Source organism: Strongylocentrotus purpuratus, unplaced genomic scaffold, assembly GCF_000002235.5.
Source record: "Strongylocentrotus purpuratus isolate Spur 01 unplaced genomic scaffold, Spur_5.0 spur5_scaffold_21, whole genome shotgun sequence".
Classification (NCBI taxonomy): Eukaryota; Metazoa; Echinodermata; class Echinoidea; order Camarodonta; family Strongylocentrotidae; genus Strongylocentrotus; species Strongylocentrotus purpuratus.
In genome coordinates this window covers 19,792,917-19,813,971 of record NW_022145607.1, presented here as the reverse complement: position 1 = coordinate 19,813,971, position 21,055 = coordinate 19,792,917, and the positions used below count along the sequence as shown (strand labels likewise).

At 36.5% G+C, this 21,055-nt stretch overlaps 1 protein-coding gene across 7 annotated transcripts in view; it reads right to left on the bottom strand.

Moving 5' to 3' along the window:
- LOC584166 (zinc transporter 1) overlaps positions 1-21,055 on the bottom strand; it is a 43,606-nt gene extending 22,551 nt beyond the window's left edge. For 4 of the 7 annotated variants that reach the window (XR_004065973.1, XM_030995286.1, XM_030995281.1 and 1 more), the window contains exons 1-7: positions 20,868-21,055; positions 14,652-14,876; positions 6,888-7,116; positions 5,866-6,072; positions 3,088-3,273; positions 2,402-2,484; positions 1,099-1,281 (exon numbers count right to left, since the gene is read on the bottom strand). Coding sequence is in view for 6 of the 7 variants with exons in the window: in XM_030995286.1 (XP_030851146.1) it covers positions 1,099-1,281; positions 2,402-2,484; positions 3,088-3,273; positions 5,866-6,072; positions 6,888-7,116; positions 14,652-14,843 (1,080 nt within the window). In the remaining variant the exon portion in view is untranslated. The remainder of the gene's footprint in view (positions 1-1,098; positions 1,282-2,401; positions 2,485-3,087; positions 3,274-5,865; positions 6,073-6,887; positions 7,117-14,651; positions 14,877-20,867) is intronic. The other 3 variants (XM_030995282.1, XM_030995287.1, XM_030995283.1) reach the window with 1 other exon arrangement.

Genomic DNA, 21,055 nt, shown 5'->3' with positions numbered 1-21,055 from the left:
TCGACTTAACAATGACAAGCCTGTTATTGTCTGTCAATGCTAACAATGTATAAAGCTCTGCAAACACTAATTAATCTTCACGTTTTGTTTGTAATATTCTGAAAATTATGAATGCTATATCAATCCATAAATCACCCAATCTGATCTCAATACAAAGGTACATACACATGTACATGTTTATACTCTAGTTGGATATTGCCTTTATTAGAAAAGGGAGTTGTTTTTTCCATTTACGAATCAAACGGAAATGTACATGTATTTGAGGGGATTCCCTTTTTTATATGGTTTCAGCCTTTTCATATGGTTTCAGCCTTAATATCTTAAATCATTGATGGATTTCTAAAGACAAATCATTGATATTTAGACATTTGACAATGACATCAATATACATAAGCTGTTTAATTTTGTTAGTGTTTTCTTGTTATTTCTAGGACTATGAATCAAAAGCTCTTGTACCAAGAGCCCCCCCCCCAAAAAAAAAAAAAAAAAAAAACACACACAACAACAACAACAACAACAAGATAATTGTTGTATTATGAATCAAATTGATTATATCAAACCTCCACAATCAGATCTTTATCTTTTCTGTGCCTTTGAATTACGTTGTAATGTCATCATCATAATCATAATTGTCATAATCATCATTACCATTATCATCAGCCTAATCACCAAGACCACCTTCACCATCTCACGATCATCATCATCACCATCATCACAACCACCACCCTCATCACTACCACCACCACCATCCTCATCTTTCTGGGTCACAGCACATTTTTAGGAGAACTTACAGATATAGACTCTGGTTGAATTAAATGGTGTGAATTAAATTACATTACTGTTCCTTAAAATGTGACTAGTAGATTTCATGAATCTTCATCAACACCATCAACATCATCAACATCATCATCATCTTTCATTGGCTGTAGAACATTTTGGAAGAACTTACACAAATAAACTCTGGTTGAATTAAATGGTGCAAATCAAATTACATTACTGTTCTTTAAAATGTGACAAGTAGATTTCATCAATTATCATCAATATCATCAACGTCATCATCATCTTTCATTGGCTGTAGAACATTTTGGAAGAACTTACACAAATAAACTCTGGTTGAATTGTAGTGCTATGGATTCCCTCTTGGTGAAGTATTTTTGTGGCCTGTTCAATAACCTTTCCATACTCCTCTAACGATGAAACACTGATGTGCAGCGTGGCGATGAGTTTGGAACCTGTTAACTGCCATACGTGGAACTCATGAATGTTGTCGATATAGCTACACTGTAAATGGAAAAGTGCAATAATATATACATGTAGTCTTAATTAATTTAATTTAATTATAATTTTTTAATTAGTTTATTAATTTCCATAAAAATCACATTACAAGAACATTTACATTTGCAAAAGGTACATGTACTGTAAATAGTCATAAACAACCAAGATAGTTACATAGATTGGAATTGATTTTTTACAATTTTTAATTATAACATCTTTGAGGCTATGTTTCCACAGCTTTCAAGTGATTTTCTCACTATCGATTGATTTAAAGTTTTGAGATAATTTCTTTTTCCTGTATTAAAATGTGAGACGTTTAAATTCTACAAAGTACAGTACATGTACATGCACATCAAGAAAATGCCTGCTTCTGTGACATTTAAAACTTTTAAACTAATACCCTTTTCTAACTGCACTCTATCGGAGTCACACCGATGAAAATACCGATTGAATTTTCCTTATGTAAACAAAGGTGAAACCGCAGTTTTCCCCTTGTTGCTTTCTAACTGCCGGTGAAATTCACTCGCTGTGGCGAGCCCTTGCCGGAAGTGAAGAATTATTGCGTAATTATTAAGCCCGCGCTCCATCTAGCTAGCATGCAGCATGTTCAACCATAAGTCAACAAACACAGCTGGTTTTGATAAAGCGCGCGTATACTGCGACCTTTGACCATTTTAATCGCTGTTTTAATCGCCTTTTTCTCCCGAACGTTTTGTAACTGGCAATTTCATCGGTGTCACACCGATAGAATGAGAATTTAATCGCCTATTTCTCTTCTTTTCATCGGCTATTTAATCGCCTTTTTCTCCTCTGTTGCTTTCTAACTGGCACTTTCATCGGATGCGTCCGGATGCATTCGATGAAAATCAGTGCAGTTAGAAAAGGGTATAATATGTAAGGGCTTTCCACTTTATCTGTTGTTTTGAGGTAATGGAAGGCTTCTACAAAATCTCATTAAATAACAAAATACAGAATTTCAATGGGAAATAACAATGCACATTATGTAAAACAGTACTGATGTTTGGGCTGAACTATTTTGTTACAATTCTATTTTTACAGCGCTACTACATTTTATGTAAATAGAATATGCTCATTACACAAGTTGCATTATGTTGTAAGAATTTACCTCTTCTCGTAGTTTCTTGTCAATATCTTCAATATCAATGCCAGTAGGTATAGACTGCAACAGGATCATGCTAGACTGTTTAACTGCACAGATAAAGAAGTTGTTGATACCATTAAAGTAGAGACTTGAAGATGATTCACAACTAATAATTATGGACAAATGATATAGACTATGGATGGAAAGATATTCTCTTGAAAAGCACAAATAATTTGCTGAAAAATCATATAGATATCATGAAAAGGCGTAAGGTTGTTTTTAACAATCTGAAAGCTTGTCAGAGGCTTTCCGACATAGCAACAAGTAATGTATGCAGATTAGATTCCAAGTATTGTAGTTCATTCATTCATTAATAACAGGTTAATTGAATAAATCATCACTAGGGCCCAAGGAAAGAAACATCCATTAATCTGACTATGTTTATAGTAAATGGGTCTCTTAAAGCCCATCTGTACTAGTTTGGCTAGGAGAGATTAGACCACCCAGGAAGTCACTGACAAGTGGCTATCTCATCAACTTAGCTCCCAATTAACATTGAAAAAGAGGATGATGGGGGACCAATGATCACCGATTAGGCATTGTTTTCTATATAAAGGGAGCAAGTACATGTAGCTACAAGTAGTACAGTGGGCCTTTAATTCATACAGAGTACAAGACACTACACTTACATAACACCACATGATACTTACATAATGGCCACGTTGTGGTGCTAATGATTATAACAATAAGAATACTGAGTACAGGATCCACGCAGAACACCCAATCACCGTCGGCAAACATGACTACGAGGGCACTGATTATAACCACCACCGAACCTAGGGCGTCGCCAAGAACGTGAAGGAAAACGCCTCTCATGTTCAGTTGCTGCGCTGAAGCTGAAATTTCAAAAGAAAAAAATTAATTGAATTTTTTTTCTTTTCCCGGCATTCATTTGACTCTTTTCAAAATGTACTATTGTATTGTATTCAATGATTTTCTTTGTTTTTGCAGATTATAAATAATAATAATAAAATGACTCCCATAATGAATCTCATAATTCACTTTTGTATTCACATGGGTGGGTACAGGTTAACTAAATAAATGAGGCTGAAAAGAGATCCATAAGTGTGTAATCTGAAAAGACCTTCAGTAGGGATTTGGTATTAATGCCTGATACTCAGGGAATTTCTCTAAAACTGGATTCAATCAAGATTTCTCATGGAAATTCTGCCAAATCTAGACTTTACAATCTACCCCTTTCGAATGAACAATCAGCATTAAGCATTTATAACACAAACAAGAAAAAAAAGATAAGGGAGTGGATCAAATCAAATCTGATTTCATATTGATTGTCTGATATATAGTTCCTGGTACCAATGATTCCTTGACTCATAGCACTATAGTGTCTCCTTTCAGAGATGTTTTGCTTGCCCTTTGGATCCAGAATGCTAGGAATTACACATTATATACATGTACATGAGCAAAAATGACAGAATTTGTTTAGTCTATTTCAAATTGAATACGTTGTGTTGTTCAGAAATAAAGAGTGATGTAACTGTAACTAATCATTAAAGTCTCTAAATTGGCAATGGGATATAAAATATATATTTAAATTTTTTTTTTTTGTGGTACGAATTGGCAATTTTTCAGCTCAATTTCACAGATTTATTTCACATTGGTTCATTAAATCAACCTTTTTTCCAAACTACAAAGGAATGGAAAATGAGATTAATTTGAAGAGAGAAAACTGATAACTTTTGAATATAAGTCAAATCTGAGCTGATACAGTGTATGTGTCAAATGAGAGTACCGTATGGCCTTAAGTCAGAATACAGTATGTATGCATATACAGGTACATGTACTGTACATTAAGTTCAATATCTACATGTACATCATGACAAAATCTTATTTGACAAGACCCTATTATCGCCTATCTTTTCAAAGGTTGTGTTTGAATTGTGTATTATACAAGATATATACACTGTATACAAGTGGCATGCCATTGTCTGAAAACAATCTTATCATTAAGTGTGTTTTTTTAAGAAGAAAAAATCACGCACCTAAAAATGGGAGAGGCCAGTATTACCTTCAAACTATTTCACAACAGATTGTGAAGAAAGAGAGAAAAAAGAGGCTAACCCCTCAAATACTTTAATTGAGAGAAAAATAACTTCTCCCTTCATTGAATATTAAACTATCGGTAAGCAGGAAGTCAAGCAGGAAGTCAAGGTTTCTGACTTCCTTTGTGCCCAGGTAACAAAAGGGCTTTCATGTTAACAGATTGTTTACAATAACATAAATGTATCCGATTTCATGCATGATTCCCGAGTGTTGACCGAAAGAATAATGGGAAAAAAATACAGTATGAACTTCTGAGTTTGATAACGTCATAAATTACATTTGTACCAACTCATGCACACTACATGTACTTCTAATTCAACTTTTATGCTCACATGATAATATGTTCACACTTTTTGTCAGATTCCTTTCATTTCACTAGACAAAAGTCAAGAAACAACATCTAAACTGCCAAACTTTTTTTTCTTCTTCTTTTAATGTAGCATGCATTCCGATGCTTTAAGATGAAGTTGAGTTCTGGTCATGCGATTGCATTGTGAAAGAAACGGAGTGGAATCAACCAGAAAAGGTTGATCATCTAGCATATAATAATTTGTGTGTATTGCAAGGTTCTGGAATCATCAGAATGATAAGAAATTTGGCCAAGTCTTGGTAAAGTTACAAACACTGTACACAGAAAGATGTATATGGGACTACACGAACACGTGGCGTAAAAAACCTACCCCCCGAGTTTTACGATGAACATGACATATTTAGAATATGAAGGCATTTGAAGAGCCATGCTTTTCAGGGAACATGTCTTATCCAATGTTCTTCCATACTTGCATAATAAGAATGATAAAGTTCATAAATTATTTTTCACCTCTTCCCAGAACTCAACCTTCTCTTTAAGAGCAGAGTGCATCTCTGAGATATCTTAAATCAGAGTTTATCACAAGTGAAATGGAATTTGGATCCACGGCTACGATAGAAGGTATTTGTTGTCACCTTGCTTTTATGACTCTTTTTGGTATATTTGTAAATATTCAAAACACACTGAAGTGTTTACATTGAACTTCCTTATCATTGTAACATATATGACATTTCACCTAACCTTCACTGTGCAATTCACACCATTGTCCTACTGTAAGTTGATTTGTGTGAGAGCAGAAAAATAAGTGTAACAAGTAATACACATTTCAAAATATTGACATTGTTGTCATTTATTCTCCCATTATCTCACAGTGCCTTTACCAAATTGGTTCAAGAATTTGAAATTCAAATGTGTATTGTTAGTAATTATTAAAAGCAATCTTAACTTTCTCATTGTTTGTCTCATGTTTCATTTGAATTCATTAATCTGCTTTTTCTAATTTTTCTGCTTTCAACTTGTTTTGAAATAAGGTTGAATTTTCCTGCCAACAGCTTACCTTCATGTTTCCTCTGCTTGAGTTTTCTCTTGGTCTCGCTGTCTGTGACGTCTACTCCAGCTTCCACATCGTTAGCATCTAGCGCCCCCTCCTGTCCCTTGGTTCCGTTAGCGAGAGCTACCCTTTCTTCAGGCTCCTTCACCGATGATGCATGGCTGTGCCCATGGCCTCCACCTCCACCTCCATGGCTATGCCCATGCCCCATACCTTTAAACATTTGAGGGAAAAGGGATACTTATTTTCATTTCATTTCATTTATTTCTACTTCTCATAAAAAACATATAACAATTTACTTACAATATCTGATTAACACAACAAAACAAGAAAATAGCACAACATTATTTAAAGAATTGAGAGTGTAGACCTAGAATTAATACTTGAGGCTGTTGTGGAGCCAGCAAAGGCCATTGACCTATCAAAAAGGGGTTGTTCATATCAGGACTTTTTTATGTACTACATTTATATATAAAGATGATCCAAAAGAAATACTTTGTGCACTTTAAATCTTTAGTGAGGAGAAGACCAGTCTAGTGGTTCACCTGCACATTTAGTAGGGTCTGAAAAGTCTTGGGGATTAAGTCTGTACTTCCTCTCCCATGCACATGTGTTGCAGAATTCATCATAACTATGACAATGTTTATGTTGATGTAGAGGTTGTTGTTGTTATTATTATCGGTGTTTCATTCTAATGAATATGATATCGAACTTTCGATCGCATGGTTCTCGGTTCATGTCCCACCTTTTTGGGGCAAGACATTAATTTCTACCCAGGTGTTAAATGGGGACCTACACTGTAGTAGGATGTGAATGTTTATGTGGTTGGATTGACATGCATGCACTTGTGAAATGGTGCCTGGCTGGAATACTCCCAAAGGAGCCGACTGTGTTCAAGATTATATGCGGATTAGCAACTAAACCTAATGACCGAATTAATAATAATTACTATGTAAAGTAAAGCCCTTTAAAGCGTAGTACTATTAAAGCGCTATACAAATGTGCCTATATATTATCATAATACTTACCGTGTGAACTAAACAGCAAAATTCCTAAAAGGTTGACTGCAAGGCCGACCCCACCAACGATAAGAACCAAGCGAGGGTCTTTGATTTTATCTCCCTGAACAAGGCGCTCAATGGCATCTACTAATATTGTAAAGCACAGGGCGAAGAGAAAGACTGCATTGACAAGGGCTCCAACCACCTCTGCTCGTTGCCAGCCATACGTGTTCTTTGGAGTGTCACGTTTAGCATACTGCAAGGAGGAAACAAAGAATTCGGAAGCAAGAGTATTGACTTATATGTTTGATATTGTACTTCATTCACATAGAGGCTGAATAAAATCATCAACTTAAGGACATTCTGCAGTATCGTTAGTGCGCACCTTAGCTGCACACGATCAGCTACTGATCATGTACATTACTTGTACATGTACAATATGTCAAATACCAGGAACTCAAGTCATTGTACATGGTACATGTAAATTCATATAAAACCAGCTGGCTTTGAGCAGCTAAGGTGCCCACAAACATAATACATTATTATAAAATGGGTAGAAGAATCCCTGCAATCTGATTGGTGTATTAATCTGTAAAATAACAGATTTTAGTGTTTCTGAAGATTTTTTGTTGCCCCATGTTATAAAACAGATGATGCACAGGTTTAATTTGTGGGTCGGCAGAATTGTGTGCACGCGGTACCTTTGAAATTGGTCTGAAACCATTCAAGACAAAGGTACCTTGTGCACACAATTCCTACCGACCCACTCAAACCTGTGCATCATTTGCATGTACAGGGTATGTGCAATATTGTACATGTATGTAAGATGACTCAAGAGGTTCATCTGATTGATGATGGACATTTTAACTTGAAAATTACCTACATGTATAAGGCATTAAGAAAACCTCAAAGGCCCCAAAAACCTCCTACACCTGTACATGTACTAAACCTTGCACATGAGACTGAGCATAGTTTATCAATTATGGGAAGATGAGGCTTATAGCAACATGTTTGTTTGACACAGCTTGACACTAAACAGGTGTCGGGACACATGGGTGCCCTAAATGTACATCTGACACTGTTTTATATGAACTTGATATCAATGACAACTGCCACAGCTCTATGAACAATCTTCTCACAGCAAATCAGATGTACATGTAAGCATTTCAGTAGCTTTATTAACAATTATCTTATTTTGTTATTCATATTTTATATCAAATTTCATGAAAAAGGTACATCACCCCACCCCCTTCCCCTTCAAAATTGTAACAACATTTTACAATTATAACATGTGAACCCTATGATGCAAAAAGGTAGTGTGGTGACATAATGTACAGTAGACTCAATTACTCCCACAATTAATACTGTACATTGTACACATGTTTAAAGTTAACTACATGTACATGTATATGACTTGTATACTACATGTACGACTGACATTGATTGAACAGTACAAAGTTATGCATAAAGTTATATTAAGTACATACACGTATGATGTTGTAAAAATATTTATAGTACTTCAATCTTTGAGACAATATTTGCAGTTTGCACCATTTGATTTGTCACAAAAATCATACAGGAATCTGTGATCTCAGGCAACGACAGAAATAGCTGTTGGAAAAAGGATGTCACGCAACATATACCTGACTTTTATAGTATATCACTTTAAAAATGTTATGTGAACTTTATTTTTCTCCTTTTGTTGTGTGGGAAAATTATTTTCTCACTTGAAATGGCTTCAGCTAAACATTGTGCAACCTAACAATAATATAGAATACATTCAAGTTGTTTGATTTATCTCCCTAAATCCCACTAGAGTTTCTGAATGTTGAAGATCTTCTAATTTAAGTTACAATGTCTCTTATTAATCATTAATTTTAATAACCTTTGAAAAGAGGCGAACCCCCTTTTTTACAGCATGATTTAAGAATAAAGATTAAACAAAGGTAAACAGTTAATTCCTGAGGTACTGTACAAGAAGTGCAGTACATGAAACACAAAGACTCACAGTCATTACAACTCTTGAGCAAGCAAATGAAATCAATGTCAAAAGACAAATTAAATGTTATTTAGTTGACCCTGTACATGTACATGTATGTCTCTACTTTAACATCAGTAAGAGAACACCAACAGATTGGCCAAGTGAATCTCACTTAAGTACCTCAAATCAACCCAAGCTCTTTATGACTAGATTTTGGAATTCACACTAAGATCCTAGGAATCCTTCAAGTCCACCCTCTTCTAGCACGTATACATGAGGCGCGTCTTCATCATCTCGAGATTGCCAAATAGCCTGCTATTTGGGAAATAATCCCGAAGTAACAAATCGTGTCTTCACTATCTCGAGATTCGACCTCGAAACTTGAAACTCGACCTTGAGAAATTAGCTCGAGATATTTTGCTCAGCCTTAGCGTGTATTGCGAATCTTCGGTCTAGTGAAGACGCACGGGACAAATAGCTGGATATTTTGCCAAATAGTAGGATATTTTGCAAACTATCCCAAGATATCTTGGGATATTATCCCGACCAACTATCCAGCTAATTTGCTACTTCGTTCTAATGAAGACGCAATTAGCTGGATAGTTTGCGATCGGGATAGTTCAAATAGCTGGATATTTGGCAATCTCGAGATAGTGAAGACGGGCCTATGTACATGTACATGCGGTTCAATTCAATGGTTTATTCAGTAAAGTGATAAAGATAAGTGAGAGAAAAATAGAGATAAGATCTGTATCACATGCTGTTATCATTATACGGTAAACTTTTTACTGTCTTTTTTAAATGTTCTTTTATCATTCAATCTGTACATGTATACATGTATATATTGTAAAATGTATGTTTTTTTCTTCAGATTTGAAATAAACTTTGAATCTTGAGAGAGATCAATAGTCATACCGAGAGAGAGAGAAAGAGAAAGAGAAAGAGAGAGGGGAGAGAGAAAGAGAGAGGGGAGAGAGAAAGAGAGAGGGGAGAGAGAAAGAGAGAGGGGGAGAGAGAAATAGAGTGGGGGGAAGAGAAAGTGTGTGTGTGTGTGTGTGTGCGTGTGTGTGAGAGAGAGAGAGAGAGAGAGAGAGAGAGAGAGAAGGTGGGAGGAAGAGAGAAAGAAAGTGGGAGGGAGAAGAAAAGGGAGAAGGAAAGACAAAGAGATGAGGGAATGTACAATGTACGATGTGTACATGTACCCGGTGTGAACTTCAGAATTTGTTCAAGTCTACACACGTATAGTATGAATCTCTCCGCCCTTATTTTGCCCACTCTCTCTAATACTATCACTTTTCTTTACACTACAATACAAGAAAACCTGCAGTACCCCCCCCCCCCCCCCATAATCATTTGGCTGTTGTCAAAGAAATAAATCTTTTATGTACGCAGTACAACAACAACAAAACAAAAAGACTGTACTGGATCAATACGGTATGAAGGACATCCTTTATATTGCTTTGAATTACATACTGTAGAGTTCATCATGTTTCATGATGGGAAAGCTGTGCCCCACTTCGCTGAACAGGACGTGCATGAAGTAGGCCTTGCCATATGTACATGTAGCTTCTGTGAATCATTCCTGACCTTCTTTTGGGGGAAGATTTCTACGACTTTCTCCTGAAGGAAATCATGAGGATTTGCAATGCAATCTATTTCTTCCTGGGTACTTACTTGCACTAGTTTGACGAGACCCTGAATTACTTCAAAGCTGTGAATTACTGTGCATTCCTAAGAAACAGCATGAGCAACTTGAAATTAAATAATTTAACTTATTGGAAAGTACTGTAGTATGCTCCCATCCTTGAATTGCTGAGAAATGTACTTTAAATACAGGTGTACATGTGTAAATGGAAAATCAAATAAGAATAGTTCAGGCAAATATTAAGTATGTACAGTACATGTACATGTACATGGCTATTACATGTACAGTATGTGTACTTCAACTCAGGTTTGCAAATTAACACAGAGAAATAAATATAAATTCTAGGGGAAATAATAACTAAAAATGTTACAAAACATCAAACAGTAATTACAGTATATATTTTATGTTTGGAATTACCATACATGAACTGTTCATTAGTTAAGAAAAGTGTTCAATTTCATGAAATTAAATGGTTATAAAGTCAAAAAGTCCATGCACCCAAGGCAATCCCATCATGATCCCTTTCAAGTTGTTCAATCACCTTCATGTACCCAAAGTCCCAAACTTGAACCCAATAATCAAACAGCGACTTGCAAATTTTAAAACAAACACTACCATCTACATACAAGATCTAAATAAAACTGTATGCCTCATGAATACCACAATACAAGCTTTGCATTTTTCCCCTTTAATTTTAATCCAAAACAAGAGTGATGTAAATGTACACTGCAAGAGAATTTGTTCAATATCACCTTCACGCACCCAAACTTGAACCCAATAATCAAACAGCAACTTGCAAATTAAACAAACACTACCATATGATACAAGATCTGATAACTGTATGCCTCATGAATACCACAATAAAAGCTACAGTATGCATTTTTCCCCTTTAATTTTAATCCAAAAAAAGAGTGATGTACATGTAAATGTACACTGCAAGAGAATTCTTTATTGTCATGTACTGTACTGTCAACAACCCGAGTGATGGAGTGACTGGAGTGATGGAGTGACTGGAGTCCTTTGACCTTTCTTTGTCTTTAGTTTGGGGTCAATGATACGATCAGTAGAGTACAACTGTAAATACAATGTACATGTGTAGGCTATGTATCCCTATACCTGATCCTCTTATTTGGTCTACCTCACATGATGCTTCCAGTAATCAAAGAAGTTCTACATGTACAACTGTACCTCACCACTGTATGCATTGTACATGTACATGTACATGTATGTAAATGAATCGCTTGGAAAGGCAGACAAAGTTCCAAAACATCACTCTTCGACATGCATGTACATGTACATGTACATGTACATGTAATCATACATGTAATCAAATCAATGTCATCATCATTATCAGCATTCATTCATAATTAATTCAATAAAGGAATGTATATTCATTAATTACATGTAATTAAATACCTTTCCAATGTACAAGTGCCTGAAGAAGTGACCTGTACAGGTTCCTTTTAAAGCTTATCAGTACTAGTTTATAATAGGAGGGATTAGACTGCCCTGCAAGGTCACTGGACAGTTGGCTATCTCATCAACTCAGCTCTCAGTTAACATAAGAAAAAGAGGATCATGCAGCCTTTTCACACACAGCTAAAATTCTATAAACATGACTAGTATAAACGTGTTTCGAACGTGTTTAAACTAATCACGAGCCTTTCACACACAGAAATTTCATTGCGATCGTTAATAGTTTTGTGATTAACTACTGCTCGTAAAATGCGCAGTAGTGCCATTGCGCATTGAAGGTCATGTCATGTCAATCAAAGCGCACGCTCCATCCAGTTTAAACACGTTTAAACACGAATTTCCTTTCACACACAAAATGTCAAGCTCTCTAGATACGAACTTCGTATCTGCAGCCTGCTTTTAGGGGCGTATAGATCGCGACTTCGTATCTATCCCAACAACGTATAAACGATGTTCACACTGGGAAATTTTGTCTATAAACATGTTTAAAACTGTTGAGTGATTCTAATCATCTCTAGATACGATGAATTTGCTGTGTGTGAAAAGGCTGATGGATTCATGGGGGACCAATGGTCACCGATTAGGCATTGTTTAAAGAGAAGGTTGAGTTCTGGGAAGAGGTGAAAAATAACTTGTGAGTGTTATCATTCTTATTATGCAAGTGTGGAAGAACATCAGATAAGACATGTTCCCTGAAAAGTATGCCTCCATAAAAACTCTGGGGTAGGATTTTAACGCCACGTGTTCGTGTAGTCCCATCTTCCTGTGTACAGTGTTTGTAACATTACCAAGACTTGGCCAAATTTCTTATTATTTTGATGATTCCAGAACCTTGCAATACACACAAATTCTTATATGCTAGATGATCAACCTTTTCTAGTCGATTCCACACCGTTTCTTTCACAATGCAATCGCATGACCAGAACTCAACTTCATCTTTAATATAGAGAGGGCGCAAGTAACTACAAGTAGTGCAGTGGGCCTTTAAAGGGATCTGGTAACTTTTTCTCAGATTCTGAAACAAAATCCTGGATCTAGCTCATGCTGCAATAATAATTACTCTAGGTCAGTCAGGAACCACATGACTTGTACAAGCCGATCGCCTGTCTGATAAGCAAGAGTCTACAGTCTATTGGGGAAAATGAGTATGGGGAAAATGAGTATGGTAAAACTGGTCACTCAAAGATTTTTACTTTTTTGCGGCACTTCTTGATCATTTGGAAGCGCAATTTTTTTTTTAGGGCTCCAACATTACACCATATCACAGACACCGATAACACCTAGGGCCGTGCATCTCAGATTTAACATTGTACGATGCCTGTAACATGTCTCAATAAGAAACACTATTGAAGTGAAAAGAAATATGTGATCTTTATAGGCAGGTGGTTGAATACAAATACAGGTACACACCCTGTAGTCATTTTAGGGCTATACTGTGTAATGTGATCCATATGACATCTGACATTTACATGTACATGTATGCAAATATTTAATCCATGAATCAAATTTCTTGATATGACTATGACTATGGTACTGTACTTAATACAGTAACATGAGAAAGCAACACAACAGGGATGCCAACCTTTCAGAGCACAAATCCGTAATCATAAGGCTAAAAATCCGTAATTTGGAGACAAAATCCGTAATTTTCTGCGCGACGCAAATTTTTCTGCACGCTGGCAAGCGCAGCTCCCGCAGGCAAGCGCGATAGCACAACAAGTTAAATAAAAGTAACATAGTCTACCTGTTCATTAGTTGGTGTTACACGATGCATTTCCATTTCTTACTGTATTCTTCTTTAAAAGTCTGTAACTTCTTGCCACGCTTCTTAGTTGTGGAAGACATGATGATTGATATCTAAATCCAACCAACATGAGTTCAGATTGTCGACGAAAATCGACGAACGCTGTGACAGCCTGTGAGAAATCCGACAGTGTACACGGCGCTAGCGTAGCGAGGCCTGGCGCTGGGCATGGGCGGGCGGTAGCGGCGCGGCCAAGAGAGGTATTTCACCCGGCCCCCGCTCGCGAAGCACATGTTGTATGCACATGTATGCACTGAAAGGGGTGTGCTAGATAACAAATTGTCCAATCGGAAGCCCTGTGGGATTTCTATGCATGGATTCAAGGATGGCTGCGCTGCAATAGTCAAAAGTACGTGCTAAACCTTAAACGTGCTAAACCTTAAAGTGCTAATTTTGAAAATCGGCAAAATCTGCAAAATCCGGAATTTATGGTATGAAAATCGTACCGCCCGTAATCGGCCGATTTCCCGTAGAAATTACGGGAAATCCGTACTAGTTGGCATCTCTGACACAACTATTCTTTTTTCAAGAAATGTACAGAAAATATTGCACAGAATTGCCTTAAAGCCTCACTGTCCTATTTGTAGCTACTTGCTCCCAAGAAAACAATGCCTAATCGGTGACCATTGGTCCCCCATTATCCTCTTTTTCTTATGTTAAATGAGAACTGAATTGATGAGATACATACATACATGTACATGTAGCCACCTGTCATTGACCACGCTGTGTGGTCCAATCCCTCCCGGCCAAACTAGTACAGCCTGTCTTTAAAGCAGGTTTGACTGTACTTCATTTGTAGTTTTCCGTTAACTGCACATTAAAAAAAATGAGAGGCTTTTATAAACTCTTTAAATTCAAATTCTAAGAGAAAATGAAATGACATACCCTGACTGCTACAAAGCCTACAATGAGGGCGATGATGTCGGACAGCATGTGGAAGGAATCCGCCACGAGAGCGAGGGAATGTGTGATGTATCCTACGCTGAGCTCCACGAAAAAGAAGCTCGCTGTCAGCACCATCATCGTCATGAGACGACAGCTCTTGGTAGAGAGCATCCGCTTCTTGGAAGAAGTCATCTCTTCGTTGTTGTTCTCGAGTTTTGAAAATTGCTGTTTGGAGAAAAGAAGAGATGAGAATAGAATGGACATTCATTTTTACTAGCCTTGTTGCAAAGATACAAGCAATAATTTTATCATTATGCAGTGTAGATCAAGAATTAAAACCTAAAAGGGAAATTTTAAGATACATTTATCAAGATGTATGTCACATGTACACAGTTATCAATGTTACATTTACATGTATAACTGGGCAAGTCCAATGTACGATTGCATTTCCCCCACAAGTTACAAACTGAGACAAACTGACCCTGTTCATAAAACATGCTATCATTAAACAAACATTAAACTTGTATGACAAATCTTCTCTCAGCCAATCAACTTTAAAGATTTTAGTAGCTTATTTTTTGACCATGTGAGATAATTTTGTTTATCCATCAAAGCCTAATCAGCATCAATGTTGTTTTTCCTGAGGGCCCTGCAATTATCATTACCCCAGCAATTGCCAGGTACATGTACCCATGTTGTACCTGGGTGGAGAGTGTCAAATTTGGATTAATGCCTTGCCAAGAGTTGAAAGTGTTGGGCTGGGATAAGAACCCTCAACCCATGGATTGAGATTCAAGTGAAAGAATACCATGACACCATCCAGATATGATTTATCAAGTTTCTAAACTTATTTTACATATTTTTTACATGAAAAAATAATACATGTATATTTTAAAGCTATTTCTCTATTTTCTTATGGAAAAAAAAATGCAATACATACATTTTTAGTTTAAGGATTTGGAGGAAAAGATGGATGAAAAATACATTCAGTGTTTAAAAAGAGTATTAACAAAAAATTATGTGAAATCTTGTCTTTTCACTATAGTTTAAGACCATTTTTGTTATTGACTAGGATATAAAACTAGATTTGCAGGTACCCTGAGATATTTAAGGTGACCTCCACTAAATGGAGCATAAAAATAAAATCAACCTTGTAGCAAGACATGTGTTGTATCATTGGTTGAAATGGACTGCATTAATCACTTTGTGTGTTGGAACAAATGGGAAAATTGCCCGGTACTTCATCATTAGTGACATTACCGATCCAGCCAAATTGAAGTTCCTATACATTAATAATGCTACTTTCAAAAATGCATAACTTTCTTATTTTTTCCTGATTTCTTTCAAACTTTCTCTTATTTTCTGCTTTCCTTTAGAGTACCCGGTACACTGTAGTTTGCTATCAGACTTGGATTTTCTATTATTAAAGGTACTAAAGACCAGTATTGGAAACGCCCCAATTCCAAAAAATGAAATGGAAGCTCTTATTACCAATCATGTGAAAGAATATATGTTTTGACTACCGTATTTGCCGGCGTAAAGGCCGCACCGCCGTATAGGCCGCACCCCCAACTTTGACATTTCGTAGAGGAATAAAAAAAACTAAAACAAAAAACAAAAAACAAAAAACAAAAAAAAGAGAAAAAAAAAACGGACCAAACAAAATGATCGTAATTTTCTTGTAGAACACTCTTTTTTTTTTTACAAACTATACCAAATTCATCAATATTCTTATAAATCAACAAGAAGTTAACCTCAAAAATGATCATAATTTAGCAGATCTTCATCGACTTTTAAGCTAGTACTGTATCGTACGCAGATTTGGTATCCTACAATACCCCTTCCTCGATGTGCGGTGTAATCCGAAATAGCATTTTTCGACCTGCGCAGTTGCGTTGCGCGGCAGCTAGCTCCGTAAGTAACGGCCTGTCCCTTTGTTTACTTTTTGGCGATGCAATGGTATGGACTTAGATCTATCGGCAGATTTTATTAGAAAAATAAGTTTTTTCGCCTTCATGTCAACTATGCAACATAAACTTGTCGGTAAGTTGTGTGGAGTTATTCTAGAATTGTCCTGTACCGTTGTCTAGTCATGCTACCGTTCCTATAGTCCCATACGTGCAAATGGACGTGATGTTTTGACCGCTGAATTTTGTTGTTGTTGCGTATACGCCGCACCCCGACTTTTTGATTTTTTCTCACCCGAAAATACTGCGGCCTTTACGCCGGAAAATACGGTAATACATGATGATAAAAATTTTGCTGGGAAACCGCTTACTAATTGATATATTTGGTAAATTAGTTTATCTATTGGTGGGTGAGAGAGAAACACATGTGCCGCGCACGTGTGCGTAGTCCCATATACATCTTTCTGTGTACAGTGCTTGTAACTTTACAAAGACTGGGCCAAATTTCTTATCATTTTGATGATTCCAGAACCTTGCAGTACACACCAATACTTATATATGCTAGATGATCAACCTTTTCTGATCGATTCCACAACGTTTCTTTCACAATGCAATCGCATGACCATAACTGGTCTTTATCTTTAAAGTAACCTTGTAATGGCTTGTATATAACCAATTCAAACACACCTGTTACATACAGTACGTGATGTTTTTAGTTGCTGATTAGCAAGCAAAAATCATGATTACTTGTACAAGTACATACTGTACATGTACCGGTAGTCCATTTATTTTTGTTATAAACAGATTCATAGCAATTTCACCCTACACTGTACATGAGAGTTTTGCAACTTAAGAAATTTGTGTTCTCATACATTGTAGATGTGGTAATTCACTCGTTGATTCATAAACTGAACAAAATTATTATACAGTAGATCATTGTAACTTCACATGTACATGTACATGTAGCTACTGGGAATTAAGCTACATGTAACTATCTGAATGATCTTATCTACCGTATTCTTACAGGGCATTAACTGACCAGCACAATTGCAATAAAAACTTGAGACAGAAAGACTTATCTGGATAGATAAAATCAAAGATTGTTCTATTGACCTAGCCAAGCGCAAACCACCTTTAAAAATATTTAGACTTTACATGTACATGTACATGTACATGTATGCCAAGCATGCGCATCGAGTCTACTTCTAGGGGTTGGGTGTCCACTGTCTAGACACACTATAATGCCTTCTCTTTTGCCTTTGAATTTGAATCAGGAATTCCTGTCCTTTACAATATTGTTCAACAAGTCAGACATAGAATATCTATAAAAAAAATTGCATATAAATGCATGTACACTGTACAGTCAAACATGCTTTACCACCTGTCTACAACAAGCACATTTTTTGTTTCCCCTGGGCAGTCGCTGTAGACAGGTTTGACTGTATATTATGGGGTGACCAAAGTTCGCCAAGATTTTTGAAAATATAAGGCAATAATGTGATATTGGATCAATGATTTCTCATATTCTACACAAATTTATTTAGTTTAATTATTACCAAATGGACGGTAAACTTTTTGACTATGAATTGGGGCAACTAAAAAATTTATCATCACAGAATTCTGGAGATATCGCAGTCTCAAAATTTGATGTCAGATTGGCATGTGCTCGACTGAGGGAAAAGCAAAGAATGAGACCTTGTACTGTACATTTGTAGGCTAATTTCGTGGACAGGAGTTTACAGCTGATTTATCAAAAATAGCGATTCATCAAGACTTCAAGAATAAGATAATGGCATAATTTGTTAGGCAAAATATCATCCAATCAGTTAGCATCACTTTTTATATATCGATATGAATTTTTTTTAAACGGACGCAAAAGACTTCAAAATTTGAGATCTTTTGTCAAATTTTTCATAATTTCACACCCAATTCCAAAGAAAATTTTGTCTCTAATTAATTTTTGGTATTGCTATTGGTGGCATCAGATTTTCACAATTTTACAGATTTTTTGAGATAGTGAACTTAGGTCACGCGCGAACTATGGTCACAAGTGCACACCACCATACATGTACTTCTTCAAATTGCTGTTTTAAATCAACTGTCCAGAGACACAACCTGTCTAGACACATAATATATTTGAAACGTTTTATCAAAGTCCTTTGAGAGACTCACTGCCTCCTCTTAGAGCAGCAAAACTTCTTCACTTCTCTTCTCGTCCGAGAGCATCGTCATCTTCACGATCGTCCGCGTCGACATCGCGTTCTTCACGGCTTTTCAGCCATGACAATCAAGTCGTGTCACATTCACGCCTCCGCATCATCATCGCATGAGCCCCTTTACTCGTTCATCACCCGGCATCATTTCCAATTGACTACGTCATTTCTACTTTTTTGTGAGCTTTATTTATTCACATTTATTTATGTCCATCTCATTTAGTATTGGCCAATTTATCTCGATATGCAATACCCTCGATTCTCATTCATGTCATTTCTGATCCATTTATTTTGCCAGACTACACTTGCTGTTATAGATCTAGACTATATTACATGTACATGTACCTCAATAAAATAACGAAAAGGGAATACTATTTAGACCTAGATCTAGCCTAGGCCCTATCATGTGTTTTAATTGTCTGTGCAACCTTTATAAAATTAAGTTTAATACGTTGTGTGATCAGTGAAAACGCAAAACAATCACATTCACAATACACCAGTGCACATACGTAATTCTCCACAAGTACAAATGTAGATCTAGGGCCTAAACAAATTTAAATAAGAAATGACTTCAAAGTTCAAGTTCAACAAAAGTTCAAGCAAAAGTTGGCGCACCCAAAAGTTTTTTAGGTCTACATCGTGAAACCTCTTATTAGGGCGTCTGATCGCGCACCACGTTTTGTGTGCTAAAACCCTTCCCATTGACATTGCACACATCCCTATAGAGTCTATGTGCTTTGCAAAATAAGTCAAGTTTTTAAAAATAAATTTAGATTCAAACCTTAATCTGTTGTGATCCTGAAGGTGATACTCAATAAATGAGGTGTCATATGAAAGGGCAGATTAATTCCCATATTTCCAAAGGGGGGTCATTTCAAATATCTAAAAATATCTTGGTCAAAACAGCGATTTAAATGCATTTCCATGGCAACTCGGGAGATTTCCAACTTTTGAGAATCAACCCCCCGAGGGATAATTAGTTCAAGTCGTAAGGAATACGTTGATGTTCTTTTTTTCCCGCTAGCCCCAAGGGATCACGTAGGATTTACAGTGTAAGTTTGAAAATACCCTTCCCCCACTTTTTGCATAGAAATCTATAGCCTAATATTATGCATTAAAATGCAGCTGTTGAGCAAAAAATGATAACTCGGCGTGAACCACTTTTTTGTCCATTCTGACCAAAATGCTATGAATATTGAGGGGCTGAGGGGCTGTATCTTTTGATAGAAACATCGGTGAGTCTTGAAATTTGAAATGTTAAAGATAAACTTTAGTAGGTCTACTGGTAATGCGATTGCATTGTGAAAGAAAAGGTGTGGAAAGGATCAGAAACAGTTGATCATGTAGCATGTAAGCATTGGTGTGCACTGCAAGGTTCTGGAGTCATCAAAATCATAATAAATTTGACCGAGTTTTGGTAAAGTAACAAGCACTCACATAGAAAGCTATATATGGGACAACACACATGATGTCGGGGCTGGTACTACTACTACCTTGATTTCCTTGTCTTTCTATGCTCATTACTCAGCCAGTAGGCCTATACATTTTCTTTCAAAATTGTTTGGCACATGTCATTTATTTGTAATCTTGAACATTCAGTGTAAGTTTCGTTTGATTCTGTGAGAATTAATTTTTTTTTTTACCAGTAGGTCTAGGCCTACTGGATTTTATCTTTAATTAGATTCTCTAGGTCTAGATCTATTCTGATTAGATCTAGGGTCTAGTCTAGGCCTACATATTTTATTCAAATATCCAACAAAAATGGTGAAAAACGATCACAAATTGGAAAGTGAAAAATCGTTCAGACACCCTACTCTTATAACTGTAGTGTTAGCACAGACATAATCGACATCAACATGTTAGCAGTGTTAGTGTTACCAGTAAAATTGTGATGACTCAAACTCAAAGGTGCATAGAGGGTCTACTGTACATCATCATGTTCATGGCCTCGCCGGGCAGGCTGGACGATACGCGCCGCCACCTATGCCGCCACCGGGAACCAAGCCCGGCCCACGCGCAGCTTACAGTATTCACTTGCTGTGCTATTTATGATGAGCATTTTGTATGGAAGAACCTCACCTTACAATACAACTTACGTTTAGTTTTGTGTCTAGATCTATCCGACGTTTGCTTCAGACTAGCCTTCTATAAACAGCTAAAGTCCAATCCTGAATTATGTGTTAGAAGACAAATAATTGCTCTTTGTGGATTGGTTACAAAATGGCGAATACCATCTAGCTTTTTCCGAACGGCACCAAAGTCTAAATTTGCAGTAGTCTAGTGC